Below are 16,223 nucleotides of genomic sequence, written 5' to 3'. Positions count from 1 at the left end.
TACCATAGCCATAAAGAAAAATCTCCAGCAGCCAGTCCCAATTTTATAGGTTGTATCTGCACTGGCAGATACGTACATGAAAAATCAAATCAAATCAAATCTATTTGTATAGTGCTTTTTACAACGGATGTTATCACAAAGCAGCTTTACAGAATTTCAGAAAAGACAAAGTTTCAATAGGACTGTAAGAATGTACAGAAACCCCCTGGTGGGCAAGCCAGGGGCAACAGTGGCAAGGAAAAACTCCCTCAGAACTGAGGAAGAAACCTTGGGAGAAACCAGGCTCACCAGGGGGGACCCATCCTCCTCTGGTCAAACTACCTACAAGTGATTATATTACTAATATTAATAGCAGTAATATTGGTATTAGGAATAACTAGGAGTCTATGAGAACATCAGCGTAGGGTGGGCAGCTCGCCCAAGGCAGGTGGTGGCAGCAGGGGCGTGGGCAGCTGGTCTGAAGTGGGTAGCAGGAGGCCTCAGCAGGCAGTCGTCCTTCAGTGTCCAGCCGGACATATGGGTGATTGTATACTCTGAAAGAAAGCAGGGAGATGGAATTAGTTTTATTCTGTCTGTACGTAAAACAGGAATGTAAACATTCCCAGAGTGTGGCTAATGACTCCGGCAGATCTGACTATGACAGCTTAAATAATAGGAGAGAACCAGAAGGACACACAGACACGGCAGCACTCTGAAACAGTTCGGCATCCCTCCGTTCCACCATCCACAAACCTGAGTGACCGCGTGCGAGCAGCGGGACGACAGCACCAGCGTCTCAGTTTACTATAAGTCCCTGTGTCCATGGACCCCTGGATCTGCTGCCTTTATCTAAGGGGGGACATTACCTACCAAAAGCTGAACTGAACAAGTGAGTTTTCAGCCGTTTCCAGTCTTAAAGATTGAGACTGTGTCTGAGTCCCGAACAGTTTCTGGAAGATCATTCCAGAGTTTGGGGGCTTTATAAGAAAAAGCTCTTCCCCCAGCTGAAACCTTCTGAATTCTGAGGACTATTAATAAGCCAGCACTCTGTGATCTGAGTGGTCGTGATGGCTCATAATGAGAAATAAGGTCTTGCAGGTACTCAGGAGCAAGACCATGTAGGGCTTTACAAGTCAATAAAAGGATTTTATAATCAATACAGAACTTAACAGGCAGCCAATGAAGTGATGATAGCACTGGACTAATATGCTCAAATTTTCTAGTTTTAATGAGGATCCTGGCTGCGGCGTTTTGGACTAGTTGGAGTTTGTTTAAACTCCTGCTCGTGCATCCTGACAGCAGTGCGTTACAATAGTCTAGCCTAGAAGTAATAAAGGCATGTACTATTGTTTCCGCATCACGCAGGGACAGGGCATTTCTTATCTTGGCGATGTTGCGAAGATGTAGAAAAGCTGTCCTAGTGATGCCGCCTGTGTGTCGAATGATAAATCTGAATCTAAGTTAGAAACAGGCCTGTAATTAGACAAAACGGTGACATCAAGATTTGGTTTCTTGATCAGAGGTTTGATAACTGCTAGTTTAAAAGCTTTAGGTACATGGCCCAGACTAAGGGACGAGTTTACAATAGTTGAGATAGGGTTTATAATGACTGGCAGTATTTCTTTGAGTAATTTTGATGGAATTGCATCGAGTGTGCAGGTTGTGCAATTTGCAGAAGAGATCATCTTCTCTAGCTGCAGCTGTGGGAGTGGGTAAAAGGTTTCCAGGCTCTTTTCTACAGCTGTGTTTTGTTCTATATCAGCCAAGTCAGATGACAGCCAAGCTGGATTTGAATTTGATACTGCGGGTTGAATTTGTTGTCTAATATTATCAATTTTATTATTAAAGAAGTCCATAAAAACTTCACTAGTGAGAGTTGCTGGAATTTCTGGTTCAGTACCTGCCTGATTTTGTGTGATTTGGGAAATCACATTAAACAGTATTCTAGGATTATACTTATTATTCTCGATCAGCGAGGCCAGATATGCTGAGCGAACTTTAGTGAGAGCATTTCTATACTCTATAAGGCTGTCCTTCCAGGCAGTGTGGAACACTTCCAGTTTGGTTTGACGCCATTTCCACTCTAGTTTCCGAGCTGTTTGTTTTAAGGTCCGGGTTTTATCGTTGTACCACGGGGCTTTTTCTGCCTTATTCTTTTTATTTTAAGTGGGGCCACATTTTGTAAAGTGGATCGTAAGGTATTTTGTAAATAATCGGTTAGTAAATCTAGTTCCATTGGGTCTGATGGAGTGGAGACTGGGGTTGATAACTCTGGAAGATTTTCTATAAATTGTAGGGCGGTAGAAGGTTTTATTGTGCGCTTTGTTGAATAACGAGGGGACGTATATATATTATGGCTAAGTCGTAGCACATATGAAATTAAGTAATGGTCGGAGATCGCTGTGGTTTGCGGTAGGATATTAAGCTTGTCTATGTTAAGACCTAGTGTCAAAACTAAATCTAACGTATGACTACAGTAGTGTGTAGGCCCTGTTACATTTTGGGTAAAACCAACAGAGTCTAGGATTGAGGTAAATGCCCTTTTTAATGGGTCGTCTACCTTCTCAAAGTGAATATTAAAATCAACAATTATTACTTTATCGTTGCACACAGCCAGGTTTGCAGCGAAGTCACTAAATTCATCCATCCATCCATCCATCCATCCATCCATCCATCATCTTCCGCTTCTCCGGGGTTCGGGTAGCGGGGGCAGCATCCTGAGCAATGAGGCCCAGACCTCCCTTTCCCCAGCCACTTCCACTAGCTCCCTGGGAGGGATTCCGAGGCGCTCCCAGGCCAGCTGGGCGATATAGTCACGCCAGAGTGTCCTGGGTCTTCCCCGGGGTCTCCTCCCTGGTGGACTTGCCTGTGACACCTCCTAAGGGAGGCGTCCAGGAGGCATCCTAACAAGATGCACGAACCACCTCAACTGGCTCCTCTCGACGTGGAGAAGCAGCGGCTCTACTTTGAGTCCCTCCCGGATGACCGAACTTCTCACCCTATCTCTAAGGGAGAGTCCAGCCACCCTGCGGAGGAAACTCATTTCGGCCGCTTGTATTCGCGATCTCGTTCTTTTGGTCATTACCCAAAGCTCATGACCATAGGTGAGGGTGGGAACGTAGATCGACCAGTAAATCGAGAGCCTTGCCTTATGGCTCAGCTCTTTCTTTACCACAACAGACCGGTAAAGAGCCCGCATCACTGCTGACCCAGCACCAATCCGCCTGTCAATCTCCCGCTCCCTTGTACCATCACTCATGAACAAGACCCCGAGATACTTAAACTCCTCCACTTGAGGCAAGGGCTCATCCCCGACCCAGAGAGGGCTCTCCACCCTTTTCCGCGTGAGAACCGTGGCCTCGGATTTGGAGGTACTGATCCTCATCCCAGCCGCTTCACACTCGGTTGCAAACCGATCCAGTGAAAGCTGAAGTTCACGGCCTGATGTCCCCAATAGGACCCCATCATCTGCAAACAGCAGCGATGTGACCCTGAGGTCACCAAACCGGACACCCTCCATCCCCTGACTGCACCTAGAAATTCTATCCATAAAAATTATGAATAGAATCGGTGACAAAGGGCAGCCCTGACAGAGTCCAACTCGCACTGGGAACAAGTCTGACTTACTGCCGGCCATGCGAACCAAACTCCTGCTTTGTTTGTACAGGGCCTGAATGGCTCGTAGCAAAGAGCCATGTACCACGTACTCCCGAAGCACCTCCCACAGAATACCCCGGGGAACACAGTCGAATGCCTTCTCCAAATCCACAAAGCACATGTGGACTGGTTGGGCAAACTCCCATGAACCCTCCAGAATCCTGGAGAGGGTAAAGAGTTGGTCCAGTGTTCCACGACCAGGGCGGAACCCGCACTGCTCCTCCTGAATCCGAGGTTCGACTATAAACCGGACTCTCTTCTCCAGTACCCCTGCATAGACCTTACCAGAGAGGCTGAGGAGTATGATTCCCCTGTAGTTGGAACACACCCTCCGGTCCACCTTTTGAAAAAGAGGCACCACCACCCCAGTCTGCCAATCCAGTGGCACCACCCCCGATGTCCATGCAATGTTGAAAAGGCGTGTCAGCCAAGACAGCCCCACAACATCCAGAGCCTTGAGGAACTCGGGACGGATCTCATCCACCCCTGGAGCCCAGCCGCCAAGGAGCTTTTTAACTACCTTAGCGACTTCGGCCTCAGTAATGGACAAGCCTATTCCCGTGTCCCCAGACTCTGCCTCCTCACTGGAGAACATGTTGGTGGGATTGAGAAGGTCCTCAAAGTATTCCTTCCACCGCCCAATGACGTCTTCAGTCGAAGTCAGCAGCACACCATCTCCACTATATACAGTGCTAGTGGCACACTGCTTTCCCCTTCTGAGTTGCCTGACGGTTTGCCAGAATCTTTTCGGAGCCGACTTAAAGTCACTTTCCAAGGCCTCACCGAACTCTTCCCACACCCTGGTTTTTGCCTTGGCAATGACTGAAGCCGCAGATCGCTTTGCCTGTCGATACCTGCCAGCTGCCTCTGGTGTCCTACAGGCCAACCATGCCTGGTAGGACTCCTTCTTCAGCTTGATAGCATCTCTCACCTGGGGTGTCCACCACCGGGTTCGAGGATTGCCACCCCGACAGGCACCAACTACCTTGTGACCACAGCTACAGTCAGCCGCTTCAACAATGGAGGAGCGGAACATGGCCCATTCTGAGTCAATGTCCCTCACCCGATATCTGGTCAAAGTTCTGACGAAGGTGTGAGTTGAAGATCAATCTGACATGTTCTTCTGCCAGACGTTCCCAGCAAACCCTCACTATACGTTTGGGTTTGCCTGGTCTGACCGGCATCTTCCCCCACCACCTGATCCAACTCATCACCAGGTGGTGATCAGTTGACAGCTCAGCTCCTCTCTTTACCCGAGTGTCCAATACTCATGGCCGCAATTCCGATGACACGACTACAAAGTCAATCATTGAACTGCGGCCTAGGGTGTCCTGGTGCCATGTGCACTTATGGACATCCTTGTGTTCAAACATGGTGTTCGTTATGGACAAACTGTGGTTTGCACAGAAGTCCAAAAACTGAACACCACTCGGGTTCAGATCAGAGAGGCCATTCCTCCCAATCACACCCCTCCAGGTCTTACCGTCGTTGCCCACGTGAGCGTTGAAGTCCCCCAGTAGGACAATCGAGTCTCCAGGAGGAGCACTTTCAAGCACCCCTCCCAAGGACTCTAGGAAGGCTGGGTACTCTGAACTGCTGTTCGGTGCATAAGCACAGACAACAGTCAAGACCAGTTCCCCAACCCGAAGGCGTAGGGAAGCTACCCTCTCGTCCACCGGGGAAACCCCAACATACAGGCGCCGAGTCGAGGGGCTATGAGAAAGCTCACACCTGCCCGCCGCCTCTCACCATGGGCAACTCCAGAAAAGAAAAAAGTCCAGCCCCTCTCAAGGAGATTGGACCCAGAGCCCAAGCTGTGTGTTGAGGTGAGCCCAACTATATCTAGCCGGTATCTCTCAACCTCGCGCACCAACTCAGGCTCTTTTCCCGCCAGTGAGGTAACGTTCCAAGTTCCAAAAGCCAGTTTCAGCAACCAAGGATCAGAACGCCAAGGCCCACGCCTTCGGACACTGCCCGATCCACAATGCACCGAACCCCTACTACTGCCCCTCCCATCGGTGATGGGTCGATGGGAGGGGGGACTCATGTAGCTCCTTCGGGCTGGGCCCGGCCGGGCACCATGAGTGAATGCCCGGCCACCAGATGCTTGCTGGCGAGCCCCTCCCCCAGGCCTGGCTCCAGGGTGGGGCCCCGGTAACCCTGATCCGGGCAGGGTACACAAGTCCTGCTTTCTTGTTCTTGTCCTCATAGGGGTGGTTATGGATCACACTTTGTCTGGCCTGTCACCTAGGACCAGTTTGCCATGGGAGACCCTACCAGGAGCTTTTGCTCCAGACAACATAGCTCCTAGGGTCCTTCAAGCACACAAACCTCTCCACCACGATAAGGTGGTGATCCATGGAGAGGGAAGTCACTAAATTCTTTTATAAATTCAGAGTAGGGCCCTGGTGGTCTGTAAATGTTAAATAATGAAAACACCTTTTTTTTGTGACCGGATTTGTAACGTGAATAGAGAGAACCTCAAAAGTAAAAGTGTTGCATTGTTTCTCACTAATATCGAGAGTATTTTGGTATATTATACAGACTCCACCTCCCTTGCCTGATAATATTGGCCTATGTGCATAATTATAGCCTACAGGCATGGCTTCATTTAAAGCTAAATATTCATCTGGTCTAACCCACGTTTCAATAAGACAAAAAAAGTAAAATTTATGATCGCTTATAATTTCATTTACGATGACTGCTTTAGAGTTTAATGATCTTATATTAAGTAGTCCAAGTTTTAGATCTAAGGTGTTAGTGCTATCATCAGAAGATGGATATATGTTGATTAGGTTATTTAAGCGGACTGATTGAGTTTTTCTGTGATTAAATTTAGTTTTAATTCGGGGCAAAGACACAGTCTCAATAAGGTTAATCTTGGGTGATGCCTCAAGGCGGATCGCAGACAGTCGGTTTAGCCTGCCTGTCTGCGGCCTGATCCCGGCTCTGGATTGTCAGTAGTGGTTTACACTACTCTGCCGACTAACTAAAAGACTATGAGCTATGCTGCACGAAAGGAAGGCAGCACCCTCCCGCGTGGGGTGGACACCATCCCTACCTATAAGACCAGGCTTGCCCTCAAAACGTAACCAATTATCTATAAAGCCCAATTGATTTTCGAAACACCACTTGGACATCCAGCAGTTTAACTGCTGTAGGCTTCAGCGCCCTGCTGCATTGGGATGGGGCCAGAGCAGATTACGGCATCGGACATCGTCTGGGCCTGTTTAATCACCTCTCTAATATTAGCCTTAGTTACCTCAGACTGCCGCAGACGGATATCATTGGCCCCTACATGTCTCGAATCCTCGAATATCTCTTATCAGCTAATCTAAGGTTGCCACTAATGTCCGGCGCTCTGGCTCCCGATAAGCATCTTACTGTAACTGCTGGCGCCCCTAACGGAGTAGCTAACTTCACGTGTCGAACAATCAAGTCTCCTATGGCCAGAGTGCTTTTAACAGGCTTCACAGTGGGTGCTGCACTGAGCGGGGGAAACCTGTTTGACACGCGAATCGGAGGAGCGTGGTGTTCCGGTGGGCTAGCTTTGGCCTCAGCATTAGCATTAGCCTTAGCTTTCCGGCTAGACTGCCGAGTCGTCACCCATTCGCCCCGCTGTGAGGGCTCTGACGCCCCGCTGTGAGGGGTGCTAACTCTCCCTAGGGTACCGGGGGCTGCTAACGCTGCCTCTGGCTGCCTATCCCTTAAATAATCCCCGGTTACGCACTTCTAACTGGTCGACCTTCTCCACCAAACATCTAACTAGCTGGCACTTAGTACAAACACTATCACTATCGCTAGAGGCAAAAAAATAGCGTTAGGCTAAACATGCCACACTCTGCGCAGACGAAGCAACCAGCAGAAGCCATGATATTTCAGCCACTTACCGCTTTTTGTTGATTTAGAAGCTGATAGCACAAAAAACTTTACCGCAGTGACGCGCTAATACCGGATATAGAAAATATCACAATTTTCATATTGGTGCATCCCTAATTTTACAGCACTTTTTGACAGATATGCAAGCCATTCTGGTAAGTTTTGTTTACAGAAGGCTCAGCAGCCAGCATTAAAGCTAGCTACTCAATGCTTGGAACCCGTCATCCTCGGCCTACTGACCACCAGCCTTGCCTCACATTGTTTATAGTCACTGATTATTTAAACCCTTCAGAAACCCTTGTGACCCTTAAACCATTTGTGAAGTATTGCCAAGTTTGGTCCATTTAATAGTGCCCTAAAACATAAATAGGGATCAGTTTTGGTAACAACACATTGCTGCCATCTGACATTTATCTCATTGTGTTCTTATTTAATACAGACTTTGGATGAGACCTCTGCGTATTTCCCTATTTGTATGGCATTAGCTGCAGTGAGGCAGGCCACAGTAAACACATCCTCAAGAGAAAATCAAGGCTCTCTGGTGAGATTTTGACAGAATTGTACATCTATCCAGCAATGTTATGTTACAGTTTAATTACTTCAGATGATGTGATATGCTGTACCTCTTTGTAGATTGCAAAGATGAAGACAAAGTCAAGAACAGATGGTAGCTGGAGTGAGCTGGTTAAAATCTGTGAAAACGTGCTTGGGGATCATCTAGCAGAGGTTGACCCTGGCCTGTCAAACACTGGTGATCTGTCTCAGATTATTTTCCACACTGCACTTGTGGCTCAGCTGTCAACAGCACTAGAGATGGAGCTGATTAAGACTTTGTGCTTCAGCCCAGCAAATGCCAAGGTACACCCTTTAGAAAACATTTACTATAGTAAGACCAGACGTTTACACACACACGCACATACACATTGTGTGTGTGTGTATATATATATATATATATATATATATATATATATATATATATATATATACAGTGGGTTGCAAAAGTATTCATACCCCTTGAACCTTTCCATATTTTGTCACATTACAACCACAAACATAAATATATTTCACTGGAATTTAATGTGAAAGACCAACACAAAGTGGTATACAATTGTGAAGTGGAAAGAAAATTATACATGAATCAAAACATTTTTTACAAATAAAAAACTAATAAGTGCGACGTGCAAAAGTATTCAGCCCCCCTGAGTCAATACTTTGTGGAGCCACCTTTTGCTGCAATTACAGCTGCAAGTCTTTTAGGGTATGTCTCCACCAGCTTTGCACATCTAGTGACTGAAATTCTTGCCCATTCCTCCTTGCAAAACAGCTCAAGCTCAGTCAGATTGGATGGAGAGCGTTTGTGAACAGCAGTTTTGAGATCTTGCCACAAATTCTCAATTGGGTTTAGGTCTGGACTCTGACTGGGCCATTCTAACACATGAATATTCTTTTTTTTTAAACCACTCCATTGTAGCTCTGGCTTTATGTTTAGGGTCGTTGTCCTGCTGGAAGGTGAACCTCCGCCCCAGTCTCAAATCTTTTGCTGACTCCAACAGGTTTTCTTCCAAGATTGCCCTGTATTTGGCTCCATCCATCTTCCCATCAACTTTGACCAACTTCCCGGTCCCTGCTGAAGAGAAGCACCCCCAGAGCATGATGCTGCCACCACCATATTTGACAGTGGGGATGGTGTTTTCAGAGTGATGTGCAGTGTTATTTCTCCGCCACGCATAGCGTTTTGCATTGTGGCCAAAAAGTTCTATTTTGGTCTCGTCTGACCAAAGCACCTTCTTCCACATGTTTGCTGTGTCCTCAACATGGCTTCTGGCAAACTGCAAACGGGACTTCTTATGGTTTTCTTTTAACAATGGCTTTCTCCTTGCCACTCTTCCATAAAGACCACATTTGTGTAGTGCACGACTAATTGTTGTCCTGTGGACAGTTTCCCCCACCTGAGCTGTGGCTCTCTGCATTTCATCCAGAGTCACCATGGGCCTCTTGGCTGCCTCTCTGATCAGTGATCTCCTTGTTCGGCCTGTAAGTTTAGGTGGACGGCCTTGTCTTGGCAGGTTTACTGTGGTGCCATACTCTTTCCATTTCCGGATGATGGATTGAACAGTGCTCCGTGAGATGTTCAAAGCTTGGGAAATCTTTTTATAACCTAAGCCTGCTTTAAACTTCTCCAAAACCATATTCCTAACCTGTCTGGTGTGTTCTTTGGACTTCATGATGCTGTTTGCTCCCCAATATTCTCTTAACCAACATCTGAGGCCGTCACGGAGCAGCTGTATTTGTACTGAGATTAGATTACACACAGGTGGACCCTTTTGAGTCATTAGCAGTCATCAGGCAACTTCTGAATGCAATTGGTTGCACTCAGGGAAAAGGGGGCTGAATACTTTTGCACGTCGCACTTATTAGTTTTTTATTTGTAAAAAATGTTTTGATTCATGTATAATTTTCTTTCCACTTCACAATTGTATACCACTTTGTGTTGGTCTTTCACATTAAATTCCAGTGAAATATATTTATGTTTGTGGTTGTAATGTGACAAAATATGGAAAAGTTCAAGGGGTATGAATACTTTTGCAACCCACTGTATATATATATATATATACACGTATACGTATGTGTGTGTGCATTAGGGGTGGGAATCTTCTCACGACTTGATTCAATTACGATTCAGAGGCGATTATAAAATGATTATCGATGCATCTTTTTTTCTCTACCGGATTTCTTTTTCTCACTGTGTGACGACTTGGTGCTTTTAAAGTATTTGTAATGATCTATAATGAATTTATACAGTTATAAATTAATATACAGTATAAGTAATATACAGTTTGTGTGTTTGTTTGGTTTTTGTCCATTTTTCACAGGATTGCTTTTTCCCAACTATGCCAAGTTCCATAAATGAAATAAAAGACTGGACTAAAGATTTGAAGGATAAAGTGAAAATATGGGGTAGGTTTTTAGCATCCCCTTTCAAATAAATAATTATGGCTAGTCCTAGGAAATGAATCAGCACTATACTAGTCATTGGCTAAGTTGTGACTTATAATCATATTTACATGCATTTAAAGCTGAAATCTTTTTTGCAGAAATATTAATAAAACTTTTTCTTTCCAGTGTGCAGTTGTGGTGAGCCTGTTTTAATTGGCAATGTGAGTCCAGTTTAATATTTAACTGAATGTTTTGTATTCATGTATTCATTCTTGTATTCATGTTGAGTTAAATAATACATTTCAGCTCTACTGTTCCCTAATCAGTTTCTTTTAACACAGTGCGGGAGGCCTTATGTAAAAGGGAAGTGTCTTAACTGTCAGAGTGAAGTTGGTGGAGAGCACCATAATCCAGTGGATGGTTTTAAATCCTTTGAGTAAGTAACTTGCATGAAAGTGTAAAGAAGTATTTTAGAAATACTGCTGAAAAGCACACCCAGAGACATCTTTGGATCAGCTCGCCTCTGAGATATTACATAGACCAGTAAACCAATAAATTCACTAGTCAACTCTCCAGAACAATCGCAATAAAAGAGACTTTATAAACTTTATAAAATAAATATATGTGAATAGAGGCGACAGGTATACCTACAAAGGGTACTAATGAGGTAGATTTGTGTAAAATGTCTAAGTGTCCCATAAGTGTAGTATGTGAAAATCCCAGCTGCACAGACTACAGTATGGGGCTATAAGGTTTAACAGCAAAAATGTGATTTGTGGTTCTATGTTTAGTTGCCATAATTCTCTTTCATTGAAGAATCCTAACATCAGCACTTTGAAGCTGAGTCCTATAATGGACATTTCATAATGTGTGAATTATATGTAGCCTGTAGTTTGTTTTCAGAGAACGATTCTAGTAATTACCAGTCAATAATCCTTTTAATTACATATTCTTATGGTGCGTCAAGAAATGAAGAGGGCAGCGGGAAAGGTCACAACCTTGGTGACCCTAACAGTCAAAGGGAGCAGAATGGTGAGAGGAATCTTTATGGGGCAAACCTCAGTCTGGTCCGAGCAATCGTTCACTCATCCATGCTCTGGGGCACAATCGAACATGCTGAGGTACGTCAACTGTGACGTTTTAGAATAGAGAATTGTTAGGAATGAAGAAAAGCTAATTGAAATGTGTAAGTTCTGTAGACAAAATTAACAATTATTAATACATTATCAATGATACTTTGAGTATTAGATGTTGTAGTTCTAGTGGAACTTTTAATAAGGTTTTAGTTAATGTTATTATTGCAAAAGTAAATGAGCCTAATCATTGGTTTGTCCTTGCCTAGGAGGTTCAAAAGCTTATTCAAGCTCCACATGAAGATATCAGGAGGTACCTCTGTGGCCATCTTCAAAAGGACATTGAACTGCTTGCAAAAGCTATTGGAAAGAGCACTGAAGATGCTGAAATGACAGTCCATCTGTTTTTGAAGTGCATGTTGGAGGGTGACTCTGGTAAATTGCCTGCTTTGTTGACATGAAATTGCTGATCTAGCTCAAAATACTGAAAAGCTACAAAATTGTCATCAGCCAAAAAAAATTTACTATACAGATTTAAGCACTGTAGATAACAACTTATCTGCTCATTTTATGACTCATCATTCAAATGTGAAGATTAAATCTTTGTGCTTTGCTGGTACTTGCAGAACCAGACAGCAATATACAGATGACAGACACTGAGGAAAAAAGAGAAAAATGGGAGGATGCTGTTTACAAAAGACTTAAGGTTTTCTTTCAGGTACTGTGTCAAATACTAAAAATCAAGAATGTGTTTAATTCTTCAGAACGTTCTGAGTAGATACCATGCATATTTCTTTTCAATCGATATTCTTGTCATTGAAGGATTTTGAGGCAAAGTTGTCAAGTGTGCAGAACAACATTCTGCAGTCAGGTGGCATGGATACTTTGGCACAGATTATCTACAGCAAAGAACCTCAGCTGAAAGAGCTCCCAACCACTGGAGTGTTCAGTCTTCCACTAATGTGGAGGTTTGAACAGAGGATGACCATTCAGCACTTGACTCAGCTGATTGAGCAGGATGATGAAAGGAAGAATGTTCCTGTTCTCTCAGAACTCCTCAAAAATGTAGGAATGTTTTAATTACATATTTGAATTATTGACTTAGTTATACTTCAAGTAAATGAATTTAGTTGCATTCCGTTTGACATGTTAGCCTTGCAAAAATCATGTTTTAACATTTAAATGATGTTTTAATTTAACTTTAATCTGTAATGTTTCAGCATTTACACATCCAGTACATCAGATACCTGCCTAAAGTCCTGCAACTTCAGCAGAAACTGATGTGTAACTTTGAAAATGTGGATCCACAGTGTTACAAGGATGTACCCATTAAAACATTCATGAAGGAGAATGTGGCAGGTGAGATGAAAATTTTTAGGTCCTTTCAGCTTTACAGTGCCTCAGTGCCTGTATTGGGACATTAAAATCATTTTAGTTTAAAACTAAAACAAAAGCTGAACATCATTCAGTCCTTAGGTTGTCAGCCTAAAGTGTTGATAGCTGTACCTAAAAGTAAAACTAGCAGTTTCGATGCTGAAAGAAAACAATTTCAATCAAAGAGGATTTGGCCATATAGACTCAATTATGTGGAATGAGATCCAGTTGTTGTACTGGGTGAAAGATGTTCTTATAGGTTAATTTGTTTTCTTATATGGTGGTTCGCAACACAGCCCTATAACAATCATTGCCAGATCAGGGGAAAAATATGGTTTGAAAATGTAGTTGTGAGAGACAATGATGTGGTGGATGCTGAATTTTGTGCTGGAGATGCTTGTGAAAAAACATGATACTAAATGTAGTTGTTGGACATGAGTTTCTAAAGTTAGTTCTTTCTTTTTTCAGATGATGATGTTCAGGTCTTTACAGAAAATGTTTCAGCTTTGAAGGAGATATGGAGGCATTTGAAGAAAATTAATTGTAAGATTTTAAATATTTTCATTGAGAGTGTTTTATGTCCTTGCCCATTGTTTATCATGTCATGTTAGGTGAAAAAATTTAATATGACTTAATGTGAGATTTTATATTAAAATAATAATACAATGAGATTTTAAATCACTGTTGTAGACCCCAAACTACCCCAAGAACTGAAAGAGAAAGACGAGAATGACTTAATGATTCTGGACTTCCTTCCAATGGAAAAATCTGTCGCTCGGACTGTGACAGACTACCTTGTGAGAATGCAGAATGACTTCATAAACCTTGTCAACCCCAAAGCAGACAGGTACGTTTATTAATCATTTTAAAGCTATTGCAGTAACACACAGTTAATTTTAGGCTGTCATGGTCATGAAATCTTAGCTGATGGCCTACAGATAATTGCCCTTAATTTGTCTTATTATTTTGGGCCACTATTGTAGTGTAATTCCATTTTGGAGAGCCATTTTACCTTTTATATTACTTGTTTTTTGTATATTACTAATTGTGAAACACAGAATTGTTTTCTTTATAGACACATTACACTGTGTTTTTGTTTTATACTGCTGGCTCTGTCCAACAGAATAAACTATACTAAACACAGCTAGTGCAGAAAGATCTCATACACTGCAATATTACAGCATTAATGATATTTTAAGAAAATAATCATTCTACACAATCATATCATGCTACCTTCTTTAAAAAACTAAGACCATATGTTTACTTCACATTTTATTCTTTACAGTTGTCATAATCTTGTGTGCTGGTGCGATCGAGCATGTAGTCCTATTTAAATATAACATTTGTATAATTAAATAAACTATAGTTATATTTTTTGTTCTGTCCTTAGGTTAATCAATGCGAATGAAGTCAAACCCTCGCATGTCATCACCTGTGTTCCTGAACAAGATTTCCTGACCATTGCAATTTCAAACATTGAGCATGTGGTATATGAGGATGGCAAAAAAAGCACGAACTACAACTTCAAAATTGTGGAAAGGCAGCTGGCTGACCGGTTCTTCATGGAGAAACCCATGATCAAGCTCACTGTAAGTGCCTTTGGCCATTTTCATTTTATGAACAAATGATTAAATTGATGTTAAACAACTATTAAAATGATACATTTAAAAAAAGTTGGGATGCTGTGAAAAAGGTAAATAAAAACAAAATACAATGGTGTGCAATTAATTTATATGCTATATTTCTTTGAAAATGCTTCAAAGAAAACATACCAAATGTTGAAAGTGAGAAATTGTATAGTTTTTTAAAAAATATTTGCCCATTTTGAATTTGTTGCCACCAACACTAACCACCGACAACAAAAGGCTGGTAAAGTTGTGTAATGCTTAAAAAAAACACCTGGTGGTTAATTGGCTACATGTCAGTAACATGATTGAGTATAAAAGAGCATCTCAGAGAGGCTGAGTGTCAGAAGTGAAGATAAGGAGGGGGGCTTCACTACTCTCTGAAAGACAGCACGATCAAATAAGGCAACAATTCAAGAATAACGTTTCTCAACATAAAATAGCAAACAACTTTTGCTTTTCATCATCTATGGTCCATAATATGCTTAAAAGATTAAGAGAATCTGGACAAATCTCTGTATGCAAGGGACAAGGCCAAAACAGTATATGCTGGCCGTGATCTTTGGGCCTTCACACGGCACTGCATTAAAAACGGACAATATTCTGTAGTTGAAATCACTGCATGGGCTCAGAAACACTTCTGAAAACCACTGTCTGTGAAAACAGTTCATCACTGCATCCACAAACACTGTTAAAACTCTAAAACGCAAAGATGAAACAAAATATAAACAGGATCCAGAAACGCTGCCACCTTCTCTGGGCCCAAGCTCATTTAAAATGAACTGAGGGGAAGTGGAAAAGTGTTCTGTGGTCTGACAAATCAACATTTGAAGTTCTTTGAGAAATCATGGACACTGTGTCTTCTGGGCTAAAGACCACTCAGCTTGTTATCAGTGCACAGTTTAAAAGCCAGTATTTTATATTTGTTTTTTCAGCAAGACAGTGTAAAACCACATTCTGCATTTAATACAACAGCATGGCTCCCTATTAAGAGTCTGGGTGCTATGCTGGCCTGCCTGCAATTCAGACCTGAAAACATTTGGCACTTAATTAAAAGAAAAATATGACAAAGTAGAGCCCAAACTGATGAGTAGCTGAAATCCTTTATCATGCAAGAACAGGAACATTTCACTTTCAGAACTACAACAGTGTCTCCTCAGTTCCCAATCACTTAGTGTTGTTAAAAAAAACAGGTGGTGAAGTGGTAAACATGCCTCCGTCCCAACTTTTTTAGAACGTGTTGTGGGCATCAAATTCAAAATCAGCAAATATTTTTCAAAAAACCATAACCTTTCTCAGTTTCAACATTTGATATGTTGTCTTTGTATTTTTTCAGTGAAATATAGTTTTTAAATGATTTGCACATCATTATTATTTTTTTTATTTAGATTTTTCACAGCATCCCAACTTTTTTGCAGATTAGGCTGTACTATGCTAGAAAGTTTTTCTATTTTTCTATTGAATTTGGTGGGACCTCAGTAGCCATGGTATATAGTCGTCCTCTACAAAGAACACACATCTGCACATTTCTATGCACTAATACTGTTTATTTACTAAATTTAACATATTGAGGGACAGAAATAAACAAACATTTACATTTACAGCATTTAGCAGACGTTCTTATCCAGAGCGACTTACAAGAAAACAAATTGGCACATTTTATACTTTATAAAATCGTATAGAACACAGACAATCCAGG

General features: G+C 42.4%; 1 protein-coding gene across 2 annotated transcripts in view; it reads left to right on the top strand.

The window, feature by feature from the left end:
* LOC108413520 (E3 ubiquitin-protein ligase rnf213-alpha-like) overlaps positions 1–16,223 on the top strand; it is a 65,051-nt gene that overhangs the window by 44,654 nt on the left and 4,174 nt on the right. For both annotated transcript variants that reach the window (XM_017686077.2, XM_017686076.2), the window contains exons 34-46: positions 7,955–8,056; positions 8,149–8,373; positions 10,389–10,473; positions 10,639–10,673; positions 10,794–10,888; positions 11,420–11,573; positions 11,795–11,960; positions 12,152–12,243; positions 12,348–12,590; positions 12,746–12,884; positions 13,368–13,442; positions 13,590–13,746; positions 14,290–14,488. In XM_017686077.2, coding sequence (XP_017541566.2) covers positions 7,955–8,056; positions 8,149–8,373; positions 10,389–10,473; positions 10,639–10,673; positions 10,794–10,888; positions 11,420–11,573; positions 11,795–11,960; positions 12,152–12,243; positions 12,348–12,590; positions 12,746–12,884; positions 13,368–13,442; positions 13,590–13,746; positions 14,290–14,488 — 1,767 coding nt within the window. The remainder of the gene's footprint in view (positions 1–7,954; positions 8,057–8,148; positions 8,374–10,388; positions 10,474–10,638; positions 10,674–10,793; positions 10,889–11,419; positions 11,574–11,794; positions 11,961–12,151; positions 12,244–12,347; positions 12,591–12,745; positions 12,885–13,367; positions 13,443–13,589; positions 13,747–14,289; positions 14,489–16,223) is intronic.

The sequence above is a fragment of the Pygocentrus nattereri genome, chromosome 20 (genome assembly GCF_015220715.1).
Source record: "Pygocentrus nattereri isolate fPygNat1 chromosome 20, fPygNat1.pri, whole genome shotgun sequence".
In the NCBI taxonomy this organism is placed as follows: domain Eukaryota; kingdom Metazoa; phylum Chordata; class Actinopteri; order Characiformes; family Serrasalmidae; genus Pygocentrus; species Pygocentrus nattereri.
This window is presented reverse-complemented; position numbering and strand designations above follow the sequence as displayed.